At 37.1% G+C, this 20,534-nt stretch overlaps 2 protein-coding genes and 1 long non-coding RNA gene across 3 annotated transcripts; 1 reads left to right on the forward strand and 2 right to left on the reverse strand.

The window, feature by feature from the left end:
* The first annotated feature begins 441 nt into the window (after nucleotides 1–441).
* Nucleotides 442–1,585, forward strand: LOC137733405 (transcription factor MYB73-like). Its single transcript, XM_068472557.2, has one exon. The coding sequence runs from the start codon at nucleotides 491–493 to the stop codon at nucleotides 1,373–1,375; it is 885 nt and encodes a 294-aa protein (XP_068328658.2). The 5' UTR covers nucleotides 442–490; the 3' UTR covers nucleotides 1,376–1,585.
* A 2,573-nt stretch (nucleotides 1,586–4,158) lies between these two features.
* LOC137735729 (uncharacterized) lies at nucleotides 4,159–4,643 on the reverse strand. Its single transcript, XR_011068681.2, has 2 exons — nucleotides 4,505–4,643; nucleotides 4,159–4,400 (listed from the first exon to the last, which is right to left on the reverse strand). It is a non-coding gene; the product is annotated as an uncharacterized LOC137735729 (long non-coding RNA).
* A 2,851-nt stretch (nucleotides 4,644–7,494) lies between these two features.
* LOC137733595 (uncharacterized) lies at nucleotides 7,495–8,587 on the reverse strand. The gene has a single exon (XM_068472727.2). It carries the CDS (start codon nucleotides 8,585–8,587, stop codon nucleotides 7,505–7,507), a length of 1,083 nt encoding a protein of 360 aa, XP_068328828.2. The 3' UTR covers nucleotides 7,495–7,504.
* Between the last annotated feature and the right edge of the window lie 11,947 nt (nucleotides 8,588–20,534).

The raw sequence follows: 20,534 nt of genomic DNA on the forward strand, positions 1-20,534 counted from the left end.
TTGCATGAAACTAAAACGCATGTGCCATTTGTGCAATTTTTCCATCTTTCTTTTGATTAGGGTGCTAATCATTAATCGCCCAAATATTTGGAAGCGTAAAGAATGAAGGGGGGAAGTCGCAACTTCCTACTAAAAGCACAACAAAAACCCACTTCTTCTTAAACCCCTCCCTCTCTAATCTAATCTCATCTCTAATTTCAAGGGAAGTTTCCAAAACAAAAACAAAATTCAAATTAAAAAAAAAAAAAAAAACTAATAAAAAAAACTTGAAAACTTTGAGTTTTAATGATAAGAGCAAAATAAAGAGTAAAATAAATGGTAACAAGATTGCATTTTTAGTATAAAAATATAATTTTTTGTTAAAATAAACAATACAGAGAGTTTTTCGTTAAAATTCTCATTAAAAAATGAACACAAAAAACAGAAAGAAAGAAACGCGTTTGGAGTTAATTTTCATTATGTGATATCCGAGCGGTTTTACAGTTCATGCATGTCACCACCGACCCCCCTCCCTCTCTTCCACCGAAAGGTTAAAACCCACTCATCAAATCAAAACTCCCCTCTCTCTCCCATTCGAATCCAGATTTCCAATCTCTCTCTCTCTTCTTATGATCGCATGACGATGATGGGAGCGATGAGCGGTGAGGATCGCGTGACGGGGTCGTGGAACACGCAGGAGGACGCCACCCTGATCAAATTGGTGGCTCAGCACGGCCCCAGCAACTGGTCCCTCATCAGCACCGGCATTCCCGGCCGCTCCGGCAAGTCCTGCCGCCTCCGCTGGTGCAACCAGCTCTGCCCCACCGTCCAGCACAAGCCCTTTTCGCCTCAGGAGGACTCCATTATAATCCAGGCCCACGCCCTCCACGGAAACAAGTGGGCCACCATCGCCCGCCTCCTTCCCGGCCGCACCGACAACGCCATCAAGAACCACTGGAACTCCGCTCTGCGGCGGCGGCGGCGCCAACTCGCCGAGTTGTCTTCCTCGTCGTCCGGTTCCGACGCGGCCGCCGCGCTCGGGGAAGAGCCGGACTTGAAGAGACAGTGCCTGCGCGCGTCGCCTGAGCATGAGAGTTTGAAAGCGGGCGCAGGAGGGGAGGGAGTGATAGTCGAGACGTCGCTGACGCTGTCGCCGCCTGGTGAGAAGGCGGAGAAAGATGTCGCTGTGAAAAGTGAGGAGGAAGAACACGATCACGAAGCGGTGGACAATGACGATGATGTGGAGAAATGTGCGGTGGAGATGGAGGAGACGTGTTTGCTGACGATCATGCAGCGGATGATAGCGCAGGAAGTCAGGAATTACATCGACAGCTTACGGGGCGATGGTGGGCCTACATTTGGACCGCAGTCTGAAGCACATCAAAACGACGCGTAACGTCGATTACGTGAAGCTTCTTTCATTTTTCAACGTTTTCCCTTTTGGTTTCTTCGGTTGGGCTGTGAAATTTCAGTTTCAAAAGCTTGGTGAACCTGGAAACCTCTCGTATGCAGCAGACGTTGATCATGAGTTTGCGCTTCAACTTTAGTTTTAAATGTAATGCTTTTACTTGCGGGCACTAGAAATACAAGAGATTAATACGCGATAGATTGAGGCGTAACCACATTGAATAGAACGCATGTGATGCACCAAGTTCTAATCCCGCAGAGGAATCATAGGCCATCTCCAACTAATCTGACCAGATAGACAGAAGGTTGAAAATAATTCTAAATAACACGAAAACTGTCTTCAACTGAGAATCAGGCCCAAAAACTTGTGGACCCCACCGGATCAAAAAAGAAGAATCACGCCAGCCGGCTGGCCCAAAGGACCATACGCAGCATGGCTTGCAAGCGGAAGGCGAAGGCCGGAACCTCTTCGGGTTCTCTCAGCCTACCACCCACCGAACCGGACCAACCCAGAGAGAGACCCAAACGTAATTGCAATTTTGCATCCATTTTTAATTTCAATTAATTCACAGCTTAACACAAGCATCCATGGATTCCCTCTCATCGGTAAAAGTGTCGCCCTCCGTAGTCACCAACCCTCTCTCTCCACGGCGCCGCCGGATGCCTCTCTCTTCTTCTTCGCTCGGCAGCTTACACAATCGAAGTCTCTGCCGATTGTTCTCCTCCTCCTCCTCTGTATTCGGTGTACCGTGCTCCCCCTATTCTAGAAGGAGGCTAGTGTGCCGGCCGGCGGTGGCGGTGGCGGTGGAGCTGCGCAGGAGAAGGACGACGACGGCGATGACGACGGAAGTGAGCAGGTGGAGAAAGCGCTTCACCTCGATGGTAATATCCCCTCCTCCTCCGACGAGTTCGTGAAACGCGTGTCGTCTCATGCTTACGACATGCGCCGCCACCTCCAGCAGTCCTTCGATTCCAGCAGCTACGATGGTACGAATTCAGTTCAAAGCTGCTCCTGCTTTTATTTACTCGTTTGAGAATTGAGATTTTTGTGAGTATCTGTTCTTTTTGACCCGGTTTCTCTGCCTTTCCATTTTCCATACACTTCTATTCTCTTCTATTTTCTACAATCACGGTTAAGTCACGTTAATATTTTATATTAATTTTTCATAAAGATAATAAAACAAAAAGTAATAATAATATAAAATATTGATATAACTTAACTGTGACCGCACAAATAGAAATGACTGCATAAATAAGAGGGAATGTGACTGTATGGAAAGTGAAAGGGCAGAGAAGTCAGGTCCCTTCTTTTCACGAGTGATTAATAAATTAATGGCAATTTATTTTGTTTTGTCATTTCCTTTGAAATAAATGATTCAATTTGCTTGAATTAATGTTAAAATGCTGTAGGCAATTTACTGGATTCACACGAGCTATACTTTCTTATTTCCAAATGCATTCACATGTGCACATGCCCTCGTGGTCTGGTGTTCAATTCCCCTTTTTGTGGTTTAGTATAAATTATCCTATCATTTGTCAACTACTGAGCACGCGTGCAAATGAAAGAGTTGCAAAAAGTCACGTGCATGGTTGGCTTTGGGATAGATTTAAATTGTAATTTTTAAATTTAAATTATTGTAGTTTTTAGATTAACATAATAAATAATAAATTATGTTTGACCTATAATCCTTTGACCCTATTGGTTGAAGATGGTGATTTTTTATCACAAGGCTATGTTTAGCCTATGATCCTCTGATCCCTGAGTTGAAGATGGTCAAAAATATGACCTGACATTGTTTGTTAAAATATTAATTTCTTGGAAGGTTATAGGTCTAAATCAAACCCTCTTACCCTCCTTCGGTCGGAGAAGGCCTAATAATCCCTCTATTTAGCTAGTGCAGTGTACTCCCTTTCCCGAGTACCAACCCACATCCGAGAAACATGGATTTAGATGGGACATAAACCAAAACTTACGAGAACAAGCATCTGCATCGATGCATAGAAACAGAACAGACTAAATGCAGTATACATCGGTTCCAAAATGTTTTGATATACACATAGGAGACTTCTGTCGAGAACAATCAACCCAACAGAAACGCTAAAACAAGAACGTTCCAAACCTACGTTTTAGTTAACCACATTTCCTGCACAAAACTACACCTGGTTGCAAAAATTCCAGCTTAACAGCAACATTGAAATCAATCAACCTATCCAAAATTTAAAACCCTACACAAAATGAACATCCAATGCGAAGCACACATGTTCATCGACAATGGGGATTCCAAATTTTCGCCATCAGGCGTGCCTAAACCAACAATACTGACCAAATTAAGATAGAGCATTACCCCGAACAATGGTGCCAACCAGTCAATCAAAAGGCTCTCGGCTCCTAAACTCGACACTGAACCCTAAACAGATAATTTCCCGTAACATACTGCTTATGGATGTGATTTTAAAATGACTGAAAACGCTTTTAGTGAAAATGTTTTTGATACCAATTCTTAGTAAAAATCAAAATGGATCCTGACATAATACTTTAAGTGTTTCCTTAAAGAACACATATCTGGTGCTTCTTCAAAAAAGGACTTACACTGCTTTTGGAACTCAAAATCAATTTATCCAAAAGCAGAGACATTTTAAAAGCGCATCCAAACGAATCCTATGTCAAACTCATAAAACACAAATGACACATTGCATAGCGAAAGATAAACAGATTAACCTTACAATATTCAAAATCGCCAACGATACTATAGGATATTAAAAGATTCGTAATAAGGTAAATGATCTGACTGAATTGATTAAAGCAAAACTTGTTCCAAACGATAGCACAAAGAGTACAAAACGACTACAAGCTGACTAATGGGTACTGATTACTTGATTAGAAAACAAAACATGGAGACGGAGCCGAAACGACGTCGATTGATGATCGGTGACAGCGAACGAGCAAACTATTTGGATCTCTGTCTCATCTTTCGGCGCTTCCTCTTCAACCTCCTCATGCGCTTCTTCTTCCACTGCAATCACCGCCATAAATAAAACACAGAAAACGAATCAATCAGCGGACACAAAGCGAGGACGAACAGAAAGCGTAGGTGATCGGGAGAGATTGAGAAATTACCTTGGCCCTCATGGTGGCGGTAAAACGACGTTCGCTCCTAAACCCTAGTCTTGAAAGCTGCGGAGGACGGAAGGGGATACAGTGGCGTGAGAAGGTTTGGTGTTTAGAGCTTTGCGAGCATTTATACTGGACGGAGAAAACCCTAATGTGTGGTCGGCTTTCATATTTGGCTTGGGCCGATTGGTGCAAAATATTTTAAAAATCAAGAGGCCCATTATGTATATTTGGGGGAATGAGCAAGATTAGTTGGGCTCACAGATGGAATATGGAAAGAGGTATCATATTTGGGAGGGGCTCCAAACTTTAACTCATTGTTGTCTCTCTCTCCGTTCTCCCTTGTGTCTCTGACCTCCACGATTATGTGAGAATCTGAAAGTAAAATAGTGTTATGTCCACGAAAAAAAAACCTTATTAAGGTTTATAAGAGGTTGAACTACCTTCATATTGCTAATTAATTTATGGTAAAACTCAACTTTTTTTATGTTATCAAAACAAGCTCGCTCACATGTTAAGCTCAAAGGCTACACGTGCTCACGTCACTTAATTAGTGTTGTTCACGTGATTTTTGGTTATTTGACTATGTTTGTTTTTTTGCACTCAATCGTCACAAGTTTGACAGAAAAAATTGGGGAGTTGAGGAGGCGGCTGGCAGATTTGGATGCCATTGCAGTATATCCCATGCCACAACCACCAGAATAGACTTGTATTAGATTCGATTATTGTACTTTGCTTCAATGTACACTTTTAATAATATATATATATATATATATAGAGTAATTTGGTCATTATTATAATATGTAGTATTAAATCAATTAAAAGAAAAAAACTAAATCCATATAATTTAATTAATTAAAAAAAAATCTTGCTCATTACACAAACAATTATATTAAATTAAGAAATATAAAAACCCAAAAAATTAGAAAACCTTGCGCAAACAATTAAAATAACTAAATTAAAATAAAAAATATTAAAAAAAAAATCGAAAAACCTTGCTCGGCGATTTATTTCATCGTGCAAAAATAAAGAAATTAAATTAAATTAAAAAATAAAAAACTTTGACGAAATCATATTTGGCACGACAAATCTGATTTCTTGTAGTAGTGTCTCGAAATATCATTATAAAGTAAATCATCAGCACTTCACTTTGGTGATCATGATAGTAAGTAAACAATATAATTAATTGTTAGACGAGCAATATGATGATGAGGGGATAATGCATGGAAAAAAAATGTGTTACCTGAAAGCATATTTGCATTGGACCCTTTTAGATTTTGTAAATCAAAACGCGCAAATTTGTAGTATTAATTATGTTTTCATACTATATAATTATAGCTACAAGATCAAAGTAATACATATCGATTAAGGACTATTTAAAATTGTTTTCAAGTTTTTTCAGAGATAAATGTACTTTTCGAACAGCAAATCAGTAGGAGCCTTGTTAAAAAGATATACAGATTTAAAGTTAGTGGCTGGGATCTATTGAAGGTAGAACCGATTAATTTAGCCATCCAGATAACGAAGGCCAGCTTAATACTTGTGTTTTTGAGATGATCGACTGTCACAGTTCTCAAACTTTCCTTCATTAAACCTATATATCTCTTATCTTCTGGAGCTGCCATCGATTATGAATGAGCTTAAGTTTACCAGATGTCCAACAAATAAGTTCCAACATAAAATCTTACACACAAGTTCTTAATATTTACATGTCATATATACCATGCATATGAATTAATTAGAGTATAGAATAGTACCCAATACCTGCATATCGATTGTATGTGATGTGTCTTGAGTATTTATCAATTATGAAACAGAGCTACTAATTCTCCTTTTGGTATTGCCCCCAAAGGAGGAAGATTACAGTTGGATAGCCCAGATTTATTTAGGGGATCACCAGCCAAAAGCCCTATTACAGGAGAAGGATTTTCATGACATGATTTTACTGTCACGTGGCGTTTCATACCAATTATATAAGGACATATGTTAACAATTTTTCACATATCCTTGTGTTTTCATACCAATTATATAAGGACATATGTTAACAATTTTTCACATATCCTTGTGTTTTTAGAACTGGACGCCACAATAACGGTGAACCTTCTCCTACCATAGAAACCACAGAGACCAGACACAAGATATATAGATGATTACAGACAGAAGATAATTACTACAGAAGACCTTACCAAGGACAATAATATTAATTCCTCGCTGCTCCCCTTGCTCCAACATGTTGAGCAGTAGGAAAATTTCAATTTTCGGTAATGCATTTCCACATATAATAAATTACACAATGGACCAAACTTTCTGTTCAGATCAAGAAATATTCTAACTAATTATATATTTATTCGTAAGTGTATAGGAAGAAAATTCTAACTAATTGTATCCTTGTATTTCTCAGTTCAGGAAGAAAAAAACACGAAGAGAGATCAATCAAATTTCTTCTTTTATCCCAAAACTACATCCTAATGAATAAAATTCCCAATACTATAATGAGTTATAAAAATAAAAAATAAAGTCCTAATATTTATGGAAACATCCCATCCCAAAACTCCACAACGCTTTAAGATCTTTATGATAAACTGATGATGAATAAGGAACCTTACCTCAGATGGATCTTTCTGCAACATATTTATAAGACCACCATCATTAATCAAATTGACAACCCCTTGTGTTCATCAAGAGCTTCTATCGACTGATCATACACTAATGTGGCATGCTTCAATCCAACACTAAAATGCACTCTTTCCTCGTAATCAATCTTCGGGTATTTTTGGTTTCCAGAGTTGGATCTTGTAAACCAAAATATATTCTCCATGGAGACCAAAATTACTGTGAATTCTTGCATGCAAGCCTAGTATATATACAAAGCTTGAATTTTAAAAGGAATTGAATATATCTATATATATATATATATATATATATATATATATCTCTGTCCCGTTATTCGAAAGAGAGTGACTCGAATATATATTATGCTTGATCAATACCTCGAATTCTTGATCCTTACGAATCCAATCCCTTCAAATCCAAGAAGAAAGGATCGCCGTGGTCCCAAAGACTCGGAACGCACTCTTCCTCGCTCGTCAGTGGCCACATCGACGGCGAAATGGGCCCCACTCCCCCCATCGGAATGTCAGAACACCCCGGTGCAACCGCCATAGGCTCCGTAGACAACCCTGATCCCACAAGCGAATTCATGACATCGTCGTACGAACAACACTCCAGATTATTGTTATTCTGATGGTGTAGTTGTAGTTGGTATTGATCGTGACTAGGGTTTGGATATTGATTTGAGGTTGATGTGTCACAACCGCTGCCGTCAGATAATGAGATGGGGTACTGATGATGAAATTGTTGCACCACAACCTGCTGCTGTTGCTGTAGCTGTTGGTGCAATGGATTAATGTTGTTTTGAGAATGATGATCTTGATCTAACATATTATTATGATGAGGATGCTGATTCAAACGCACGGACGAAGTTGCACCACCACCGGCGACGGCGGCAGCAGCAGCAACGTTAGGGTAGACTCCTAACCCTACGCCAACACCGTAAGGAACGAACCCCGAAGCCATGAGTGGGACCGGGTGAGAGGAGGAGGGGTAGGGCAGAGTAAGGCCGAAGCCGGAGGGGCGAGGGAGAAGGGGTCTTAGGGTTTGGGTGGAGGAGCTGGACGATGAGGAGGAAGAAGAGAAGCCGCCCATGGAGTTCTGGGACGAGGAATCGGAGGGCTGGAGGTTGAGCTGTGCCCTGGAACCGTAGAGGATGATGGCGGCCCGGTCGTAGGCGCGGGCAGCATCCTCGGCAGTGGCGAAGGTCCCCAGCCACTTGCGAGTGCGCTTACGCGGCTCGCGGATCTCAGCTACCCATTTGCCCCAGCTCCGCTGACGCACGCCGCGGTACCTGAACTTCTTGTTGTCGGGGCCTCCTTTGCCCTTGCACTTTCTGTTGCTGCTGTCCGTTGTTTCTGTTGTGGCGGTGGATGCGGTGGTCGAGTTGTCCTTGGTGGTTTTGTTGCTGTTTTCTTGGGGAAGGTGATGAGCTGGTGCTGCTTCAGCTGCCGAATCGCGGTCTTGGTCTTCTTCCATAGGGTGAGGTGGCGGCGAGCTTAATTTAAAGGTGGAAAACTCTGTGTGTGTAGCGGGGTGGGGGGTGGATGGCTAGAGCACTACACACCACCTGATTCAGTGTTCTCGATTTAGTCGAAAGAAGAGAGGTTTTTCTGATGTTGGGTCTGATTATTCAATGCCATTTTTTGTTAATGGTGGACTAGGGCGGTGGTCTCTCACTGTATTTATATTTTAGGGTTTTACTTTTCTGTTTTTTTTACATCGAGGAAGAGAGAGAGAGAGAGAGAGAGAGAGAGAAAGAGAGAGAGTGATTGCTGGGCAGTGAAGAAACAGACCAGGCGCAGTGCGCACATTGGTTTTGGAATTTGCAATCAATCAACAATTGCATTATTTACAACCTTAATAGAATGGTACATGATATTTATCATTTCATCATGTTCATATACCTTGGTTTTGAATGTTTTTGCTTTCCTTTTCTGAATAAAGTCTTCGTGACTGATGTAGTATTCTGCAAGTCTTACAATTAAGTGTAGATATCACAAACGTAATATACTTAAGCTCAAATTATAAGTCAAAAATATAATTAGGTTCTTTTCGACATCTAAAAATTACAAAATATTTAAAAGTCAAACTTAGTAATGATCAGTTTGTTTGTGCGGAGCATAGTCACTTCACTTGGTTTCATTCGGGTAAAAAAATCATGTTGGGTTTAAGCAAAGAAAAGTGTGTTTTAAGAACTAAAGTCATATTTTTAGTAATTACTGTTTCTTTCTTAGGTAATGTTAAAGAGATTATTTAATTAAATTATATGATGTGGTTGTTGATTAATGGATTATTACTTATGTGTTGATTTGCAAATATAGTCTAAAATTTTGAACTGCCTAGCATTACCCTTTTTTGTTTTTTGTTTGTTTTTTTTTTAACAAACGATATTATCTACACTAAGGGTGTCCGAAGTGAGCTAAGCCTCACAATTGGCTAACAACAATGTGATTCAATTTCACTTTGGCAATAATCGAACTTAAGACCTTTCACTCACAATGGGCTAGCATTACTCTTCTTTCTTTGCTATTTTTTTTTTTTTGAACAAACGATATTATCTTCACTAAAGAGGAGGGGGTGGACTTAGCCTCACAAGGAGCTAGCAATACTGTGGTTGAAACTCGCCTTTTGCAAGAATCGAACTAAAACCTCTCACCTACAAGTGAAGAGGAATACTACTAGACTATAATACTAAGTGGTTTCTTTGCTATTGTTAATCAGTTTGTGTCTGACCCAGAGACAATAATTTGCGCTGCTCTACTTCCTTATGTTGTAATCTGGAATATTTTCACCACTCTGAATGGTGATACTTATCACCTTATTTATTATGATTTGATAAATTTAAATTTTAAAATTATCTAAGTAAGTGTTGAACATTACTATATCACAGTATCACTTTAAGGGTAAGGACAAAAAAACACCGTTTACAATCGGTGTCCTGCGTGCTACTTATACTTAATTTCCCAACTTATCTTAAAGTTAATTAACCACGCATATTTTCAAGGTGGTCAAAGTCGGCCATCCCAATTTGAAAAAGGTGATTCAAATTGTTTTGAATTTATTTACATAACTATCATTCCATATATTTCTTTTAGGCCTTTTAGCTACATTTTGAGAACTCATTGTCTTTTATGAAACTCAAAATTCGTCATTTTACTTTTCGGAATTTAATTGTAATCTTACTTTGTCTTCTGAAACTCCAAAGTAGCCACTTCGCTCTCTAAAATGCGATTTTTATCACACTTTGACCCTTGAAACTCAATATTTACTCTTTTTTATATTTTAGCTTGTTTCTATGTATTCCTTGGAAAAACCATTAAATTTACTTATGTGTCGCAATTATGGTCTACTATAGTTGACGTGACAAAAATATAAGGCTCACGCATCCAATTAATAAATAGTGCCACATAGATTGAAACAACAAAAAAAATAGAAGAATTTAATTAACAGACATTAATAACATTGTATAACATTCATCCCTTCCCACTGCAGATCGAGCGACTTTATCATTAGTTTCATTGATTCGTTATTTCTTGTGTTCTTATGTTCTTAATGGAAGTGGCTGGTGAAGAGAGAAGATGATTCTTTTTGTTTTATTTTACTATTCAACTTAATTTAGATAGGGATGCAACTTGGATTGGGCTAATTTGACTTTCAACCCGAATAAGCGAATTTTTTTTTAGTTATAACACGTCCAAATCCAACTCAATTTCAATCCATTAATTAATTAGGTTGGGTTGGATTTATCATTTGCCTAACCCAACCCGATTGGGTTGAGCTGTGCAACATACTTCTCAGTGACCCTCGCACCTTCATGAGAACCTACTGATATGATATACAATTTGACTTGAAAGGAATCATATTAAGTTTATTCTGCTTTTCACATCACATCATGTAGAACAATTTCCTTTATTAAATTAATATTGCAACTATTCGACCTCTCTTCGAGGGAGGTGGCTTGTCTACCTCTAATTTTCTTACTTTTTTCATGCCTTCCTGTAATGTGTGATTATGATTAAACCATATCAATATTTTATATTAATTTTTATAGAAATAATAAAACAAAAAGTAATAGAAATATAAAATGTTGACGTGGTTTAACCGTGATCACTCAATCAGAAGAGCATGAAAAAAGTATGAAAATGAAATGGCAGACAATCCACTTTCCTCTTTGGGATCTGCTTCACAATTTGAGTTGTGATTGCTTCTCATGCTGCTTTCTTGTGCCGATTCAGACGAAGCAGGCTATTGAGCAAGTTGAGGGAAAATGATTTTAAGGTCAGTTGTTTGCTAATACAAATAGGTTGATGTCTTTGTGGATGTATGCATGACTGTGCGGGTGCTTTCAGAAACATATGATTTAAAATTTGATGCTAATGCCCAATTAAAACTTACAAAAGTTAGGCAACCTGAACCTAACCTAAGTAAACCTAACCCGATTAAACTCGAACTCAAATGAACCTAATTAAAACTCAACCAAAATCTGATCCCAAATTGTAAAAGTTGGGTTAAGATTTGATTGACCTTTCAACCTGCCCGAATTGCACCCCTAATTTCAGGGGATATTTTGACATATAACCAATTATTATGCACTCAATTGTCATGTTTTTCCACATTTTTTATATTAATGATTTGTCATTCATATTAAAAAAAAATGAAAATGGAATGGCTTTAATTTTTCTTTTTATTTATTTTTATTTGCCGTTAATGGCAAGTTACTTATGTATAATATGCTCGAATCGAAACATGTAATTAAATATAGGTAAAGTTACAGTTACCATTCAAATATGGACAATTTTCGGGAGACCAAACTTTTTAATTCAAATTTGTAAAACAAATGATTTGGTTGTTAATGATTGAATTATTACTTAAGCGTTAATAATGTGACACATTATTGGGTTTCCAAATTTTATATAAAATTTTGGTATCTCTAGCATCACCCTTTAAATAATACCATCGCATTTTGTATACTATCCTATGTGGCAGCCTAGTTATAAGATCTAGGTGTAATTTCAGGTCTTTTTTTTTAATTTTTAATTTTTTATATTTACTGCTTAAACGTAACAATATTACTCCTTTCACCTTCCCCGTTCTCTGGCTCCCATCCCTCCACCTGATCTGCTTTGGGAGATCAAAATATACAACGGGACTTTCAAAACAGATTCTGCAGTTGCAAATCAAAATAAAGGAAAATTAGAAAAGAGCTTGTCATTATTGCAACCAATCCGAGACGAACGAAAGTAAAATAGTGAGTGATATACTTGTGCCCAATTTTCCTCTTGGAAAAGCCGTAGAAGAGATGTATCCAATTTTTTTCATATTTATATTTGATGTTTGTGGGATTAAGAACCCTTGAAATCCAAAGATTGCTTTGAGGGATAAACCCCATTGAAATTGCAAAATCATCATGTTGCAATTTAAGATCAAGTCCCAACTAATAGAAGAATATGATCAGATGTTAGTGGGAAGATTGATTTCCCAATCACTTACGAGACCAAATATTGCTTATATTATAAGTGTGGTGAGTCAGTTTATTTATGCTCCAAATAGCGATCACATAGAGACAGTGATGTGTATTTTGAGTTGCCTAAAAGCAGCTCCAAATAAATGCTTAAGTTTTTTAAAATATGGGCATATGAGGGTATAGAGGTGTATTGATGTAGATTGGGTTGTAATATCACTGATCGACGGTCTACATCATGTTACTTTACGTCAATAGTAGGAAATCTTGTGACCTGCGGAAATAAAAAGTAAAATGTAGTGGCACAGTCTTTTGTAAAAATTGAGTATAAAAGATGATGCATGGCATCTGTGAACTCTTGTGGCTTTTAATTTTACTCACAAAGATAGGTTTCAAGCCAAGGGACCTATACTTTAATTTAAGGATTTCTTAATTGTCTCTCGTACTACAAATTATGTATAACGACCTTATATTAAACCCTAGAATTTATCTCTACATGCATATTTTTTCTGTCTCACATGATACATCCTTATCAACGAGATCACGAACGAAAAATATCGACATGTATAGAACTATTAGTTGTGTACTTGTGTTAATATTTATGACAGTCTATATACACAATATGTTCCGTGACTCGTTTTGGTTTTGGATGACAACTATGAGACAACCCTGGTGTTAATCAAAATAAATTCAGATAAAAATAGCATGCATGTGGCTGTGGGAATAACATGTTTCAATTATAATTTGTGTTCCTTTAATATTTTGTGGCTGACTTGTATAGTAATTTCTGTTTTGAACATTCAATATAACCATAACCCAACTATACAGTTTTATTTTGAAAAATAAAAAAAAGTTTTATGTATGAATGATTCGAAATTATGAGAAAAATAAGTGGGACATCTTTAGATAATATCGTTTGATAGAAAAAATATTGTTTAGAAACATTTAAAGGACATTTTATAACAATTTCAATTGGGACGTGCTATCCACACACTCCATTTTACTTCTCACACACCCCTTGATAATTTATATCCGTTGATCTTCTTCAATTCATCCGATCCAACGGCCAAAAATTAAAAAGATGTGTAAGAAGTAAAATAGGGTGTGTGAATATCACACCCCTTTCAATTTAATAAAAACTGAAATTCGTGTTTCAATATTTAATTTTTGAAAACAAGATTAAAGTATAAAATGAACATTTTAAAATTTGAAATTGGCTACTAGATAAATTTCGGTTTCTAAAAAGAATGAAAATTAAAATTGGAATAATTAAAAAAATTAATTCACGTACTGTTTGGACCCGATTTTATATTTTCGATCTAAATAATTGAGACCGTCGAATGATTATGAAGAATTCTAGATGTTGGAATGTGATCAACTTTGTAGCATTATTGGCTTGTTTCTATTATTTTTCTAGATATTACTATTGGATTATTGTAGTACAGGTCTGTTTGGGATTCTCGTATTGGAGTTTTTAAGTGTATTGGGAGAATATCTTCTAATAATTCAAGCACGCAGAAGTTCAAACAACATGTGCAGATATGGAAGAATCATTAGCCCATCCTGGCAGGATGCCAAGTATTTTAATTAAATGGGATTAATGAAGTTGCACTTGCATGCATTATCACATCCAGGAAGAGGTGGGATTGCATACAAGATGCGGAGATAAAAGTTAAGTGGGACTGCATCAGGTTGCTACAAAAGGACACGTGGATTTTGAACGATAGTGATGACGCAATTAGGATTGAATCTTTGAAAAAGATTGCATTGGAAGGTCAGGTGGAAAAGATGGGACTTTGATTGATGTGATAAGGCATGGACTTATGTGCATACAAGATAAAGTTTTCAGAGTTTCATTTATTATTGTGATTATGCATGGGATAAGTGCGTGGTCAGCAGCAGCAAATAAAGACTCAGAGTCACAGTGTAATTGGGATTGGTTTTCACGACTTGGGAGTGCAGGTCAATATAAATACCAAGTGGCAGATGGCTAAAAAAACCCTTCAATTTAACATACAAACTGTCTTGTGCAAATTCTCATTCTACACGAAACCTCTCAACAATCTTGAGAAAATTTTTTTTTTTCACCAATACATCAATAGTATTGTGAAGGCAATCGGTGACATCTTCAGTTTGAATAAACAAGATTGTTGCCGTAGAGTCAGTCAATCGCAGAGCACGTTCAGTTTGGATAAATAACATTGCTTCGAAGTCGACTGATTACCTATCCAAGTCTTGGTCAACAAGGATTTACGAGTCCTTGTTGATAGAGGTCATCTCATCAACATTTTCTACGAAGTGAAGTGTTACCAGGTTACTACATTCGGCACATTAAAATTCGAATCTAATATTGAACTTTGCAAAACTAGCAGCCTTGTCTTCAGGCTCTAGAATCTGAAAGCCGAGACGTGTTCCTTCCTTAGCGGCAATCACAAGATTAAGAAGCCAGCAACGCTCTTAACGCAACATCAACACATTTTACTCCCTGGACGAGCTCGGCCGTCGAGTTGGCATGCCCCGCACATAACCGAATGACGTAGTTAGCTCATTAGTTACTCGACCTGCACGCCACATTTGACTAAATAGTTTTTAGAGTCAACATGTACTAAAAAAAATAAAAAATTAATTCATAGATAAAGTTTCTCACCAAAAATGTAATGCGTCCACAATGTATAGTACAATGTTAGGTAAACAAACCAGAAAACCATTCAAACCAAACCACTTGATTTATAAACCCAAACAAAATCAAACGAAAGATTCTTTTGGTATGAAGTTTTTATTTTATTTACAGGGGTTTAACCCAACAAAATTGCTTACAATAAGATAGCATATGGTGTTTTTTTGTTTTTGTTTTTGAAATTGAAGGAGAGAGGAAGAGAGTAATAGAGAATGTGAGAGTGTAAAGTTTTTTTTTATTATTATTTTTTTAATTAGAGACATGTTAGGATTACACGTAGGTGAGACTTTGAAAAAAAAAAGCAAATTTTGGTTGTGTGAAATTACATTTCTGCCTCATATTTTTTATTCATGTTCTGTTTTAATTAGAAGGTTAAACTGATAATTTCATAGAATTTTGGTTGACAATGAGTGTTTTATTAATTAGTAGAGATAAAATAATACATAATACTAGTGGTATTATTTGAAAAATATTATGTATCTTACTATCTTATTAAACGTCTTGAAATTATGGGATTGAAAATTTGAGATTTGAGTTGAGTTATCAGATAAGTATTTGTGAAATTACGAGACTATAAATTGAAGTTATGAGCCATTTAATACTACAATCTGGTGATATTCTTTTTCACTTGTAAATAAGAGGTCTTAAATTTGATTCTCACTAAAAGTGAAGTTGAATCACCTTATCATGGCAAGCCATTGTAAAACTTAACCCCACTCCCCCACCCCGTAGTGTAGATACTATTGTCCAAAGAAAAAAAAGTTATGAAGTTGACAATTCGATTATGGTTTTTTTATATATGTTATTGTTTTTAATTTTTGCTGATATTCCTGACGGAGTAATCTCTTATCTCGGATCGGAGATGCTAACGAGGCGGGAATCGAAGTGGGAGACGCTGAAACTTACATTGGTAACGAGTGCACGTCAATAGCAAACCTATAGTGTTGGAGAGCATGTATAATTAGTTCTAAGGCATTATGGTTCGATTATAATTTGGGATTAAAAGAAATGGAAGTGACGCACGATTTATACTTAACGCAACCAACTGAACCACATCCATCCCTTATGCTATATCTTCGCTTGCAATGACTGCAAGATCAATACGTTTACTTTGATGACACAATTATCGAAAATGATCACTTCTTGATGTTAATTTAATGTGTGTTATTATTAGATGATTGTTGTGTTATCGTCGTCTCGTTATTTCTATCATATAATATAGGGTTATTTAGATATAGGCCCTTGAAATTCTTTTTTTTCAAATAAAAACCCACCTAAATTTAAATATTCAAATAAAACTCAAATTTTGAATAGACTGTCATGTAGACAAATATATGACCAACTATTACAATACATTTACAACTTATGCCACAAAATCCTAATTTGGTCAATAAATGTTATTACTCATCCTAATTATGATGTGCAATTAAATCCATATGAATATTTTACCTTTCTTGTATCATAAATATTGGCAACATATATAAATTAATTTACCAAATTTAAAAAAAAAAAAAACATATCTTGTATGCAAAAAAATAATATTGTTTGAATCATGTAATTACCTACGTACAAATTAATTTACCTACTTATAAAATATTATACTAATTTACCTGCATTTTGAATCATGTAATTGCCTAATACAAATATTATACTAATTTACCTACTTATTAATATTATACTAATTTACACATTTAAATTAATTTACCTATTCCAAAAAAAACAATTAGTGATATTAGATAATGTTCGAATGTTGTGGGTTTGTGCTTGTTGGCAATTAAATAAACTTTTAATCTAATGCACATAAATTATGTAGGTAAATTAGACCATTTTGGAAGTAAATTAGACCCTTTAAATTTTGGTTTGATGGAATAGGTAAATTAGACTATTTTGTAGGTAAAAACTGAGCGGAACATATAGCTTTTGTTTTATGTATTAGGAATTGGAGTATTAATCGAAGCTGTTTTATGTTTATTGTTGTGTTTGTAGGTAAATTAACTTATATATTTAATGCACAAAATTATGAAATTAGTACTATTATTTTTCAATCGGCACGTTATAACAATTTGAGAGTTAGTACATTGAACATACAATGAATGGCATGAATTATTTTGTAAAATATATAAAATTAATTAAATGGATATATGTGACAGCCCGTCCCAGACTTTTCGTACCGTAGAAGTGAAATGACGGTTTTGCCCCTAATGGATAATTGTTGTTTGTGTGGTTGTTTTGGGTTTTTGGTTGGTTGCATCCCAGCCACACATCCATCATCATCATCACCCCTCTCCCCTATTCCCTCTGCCCTGTCCCGAGCTCTCTCTCTCTTCCTTCCTATTCTTTTTGTACGGACGACACCCAAAACCATTGAAACCTTCACAGATCGAGGAAACAAATTACATATTCGTGCTCGTGAGGTCCTTAGGAGTTCAACCATACCCATTTCAGGTAAGGATACCTTCGTTTTCACGTCGAACTCGGGATCCCCCGATTTGGTCACTGTCCATGCACACGTTAATTCTTGTGTTTTTGGGAATTTCAAGCTTGTAGGAAGCTTGGTGAGGTCCTTAGGAGGCTCGGGGTGGTTCGTTTAAAGGTTTTGGACGTCGGGATCGTGAGTTACAAGTTTGGCCGGAGTTAGTGGTGTTTTCCCGGCGAGATTCCGTGGGTTTTAGTGCTTGAAAGTGGTATGGATTTGTTCCTCTTGTTGTAAGCTTTATTTTGGTACCAATTTTGTGAAATTTGGTTGAAAAACGAAGAAGATACAAAGTTTTAAAAATTTCCCGGTTTTACGGCGCCAGAGTTTGGCCGGAGAAGATGACGTAATATACCGTCAGTTTGGATGTAATATTCCTAACGGCGTTAACGGCATTAGTTAGATTTAACGGAATATTCCTGACGGCGTTAACTAACGCCGTCAGTGTGCCAGGCATGTGTCTGCGCGTGGGCGGCACGTGTGGCCGTGCCTTGGCCGACTCGTGGGGGCGCGTGCGGCGTCGGAAAATTTTTCTAAAAATATGGGGATGTTCATGAGGTTGAGTAGATCACGTTGGTGTATTCATACACCTCATTTGAGCTTTGTATGAGAAGTTATTTCGTAAGGTTGGTTATGTGCTTTAAAATTAATGTTTTTATAGTTGTTTCGCATATAGGTGAGACCTATCCCGAGGACGAGCGCGGTCACTCGAGGCAAGGGGTTACGACCTTTCTACATACCAGTGAGTGGGCTTTTGGTTTTCCGTATATACCTATATACTTATGTTTTTCCCAGAAAGTGAGATGAAACGTTTATACGTTTATATGTCATGCATTATGTTCGCTCATTTAATTATGCATTATTAGTCGCATATGTATATATGTTTGGTGCTGCGGACGCACAGGTAAGTGCCAGGTGAGTTGATTTATGTTTATGTTCAGTAGTGATTTGAGATGCATGGAGAGCTCATAACCTGCACCCCCGGTGTTAGTGCTCCCGCCCAGAGTTAGACACAGTCCTTCACGTGATGTTCACCTCCCGCACCACACGCTCATCTTGGATCCAAGTTAGGTGCACAGTCCTGTCGTACAGACCACTTTAGGTGGTTCCGACTCGTAGGTGACCCGCGATTATTCTCCCAGCCTTTACGTGATCGTAGCACTTGAGTGTACTTATTATACACCCAGTCCTGTCGTACAGACCACTTTAGGTGGTTCTGACTCGTGTGCAGGTATAGTTAGTGAGATGGAGATTTAAGCTCTATATTCAGCCGTACAGGTCACGTTAGGTGACTCCGGCTGACAGATTACATGACATTGTTTTGGCGTTACCTGAGTACTTGCATTTTATTTCGAGACATTTGGCATGACATATTTCTGAGCATGACTTATAACTATATATATATATATATATATGTATATTCTATTTTCTGGGAAGTATACAGGTTTTACGGCGAGGGGTTAGAACTTTGTTTATGAAATGGTTTTTGAAAAGCTTTGTTTTTGCCCACTCACGCTTTCTGTTTTGCGCCCCTCCAGGTTCTAGTTGGCTAGCACTTGTGGTGGCTCCCTAGAGGATTTTCCCGGCATATCTGACAGATTATCACCAGTGTAGGACCACCTTTGGGTGTGTTTATGTAGTGTTGTTTCTCCCGGACTGCATTAGGTCTTCGTGCTCTGAACTTTATTTTCACACTTACGCTTGCACATGTATGTTCTTACTTTGTGTAGAGCTGGTTTTTATTTATTCGTACTTTTATTATTATTTATTAGCTTCCGCACTGTGCACATGGTTACGTCACTTCTACATGACGGCCAGCATGCCCCGATCTCGGTCGGGGTGTGTCAATATACAAGTAATTGATCCAAAAATCTTATTCAAGTATTAATAGGGGTGGTTTAGGCATTCGAAAAATAGACAATTTGAAAAGTCAAACTTAATTAAAGAATTTGTTTAGTTAGAGGTTGGTCAATGAGATTTACTCAAGAAAACAAAAGGAAATAGGTTTTAGTATAGGAAAATATAGTTTCAAGGGGTAATATCAAATTTTCAGTATAATATAAATCTTATTATGAAAAATTATTTGTGTAACTAAAAGTGTTGTACGTCTGCTGGTATAAAGAAAGTGTGGAGAGAAATGTTGGTGAATGCTCACTTCTAGATGTTAATTTAAGGTGTGTTATTATTGGGTAATTTGTTACGTTATCATTGTCTCGTCATTTATATTATATAATGTAAATCTTAGTATAAAAAATTATTTGTGTAACTGGAAGTGGTGCACGTCTACTGGTATAAAGAAAGTGTGAAGAGAATTGTTGGTAAATACTCGATGAGGAAGATGACGATGATGACGTGGGAGACGGATTTGCATGCAGGAGTGACGTGTCTGAAGACCAGAGGAAGTGCAGAAAATGTTAGCAGCAGTAAGCATGTGGTGGCCAACTAACGCCTTGGAACTCCAAAAGGCAGTGGCAGCAGCAATTTCTGTCTTCTGATACGATGCCCTATCTCTCCGCAAAAACAACATATAATCAATATTTTATATAAATATTAGGTGACTTTTTTACCTTTGCTTGTTCTCCACTTCAGTCTGGACAACTCTTGGAATATTTGATCAGCATTTTTGTAAAGATGTGATATTCACACATCTTTTTTTTTTATTTCTCACATATCTTTCTAATTTTCAGTCGTCGGATTGAATGAATTAAAAAGGATTAATGGACAGAAATTAACAAAGAATATGTGAGAAGTAAAATAAGATATTTGGATAACACATTCTTTTTGTTGCTGTAAGCAACGCACGGAGGGGAGC

This window comes from Pyrus communis, chromosome 7 (genome assembly GCF_041283825.1).
Source record: "Pyrus communis isolate YQ-2024b chromosome 7, ASM4128382v1, whole genome shotgun sequence".
NCBI classification, from domain to species: domain Eukaryota; kingdom Viridiplantae; phylum Streptophyta; class Magnoliopsida; order Rosales; family Rosaceae; genus Pyrus; species Pyrus communis.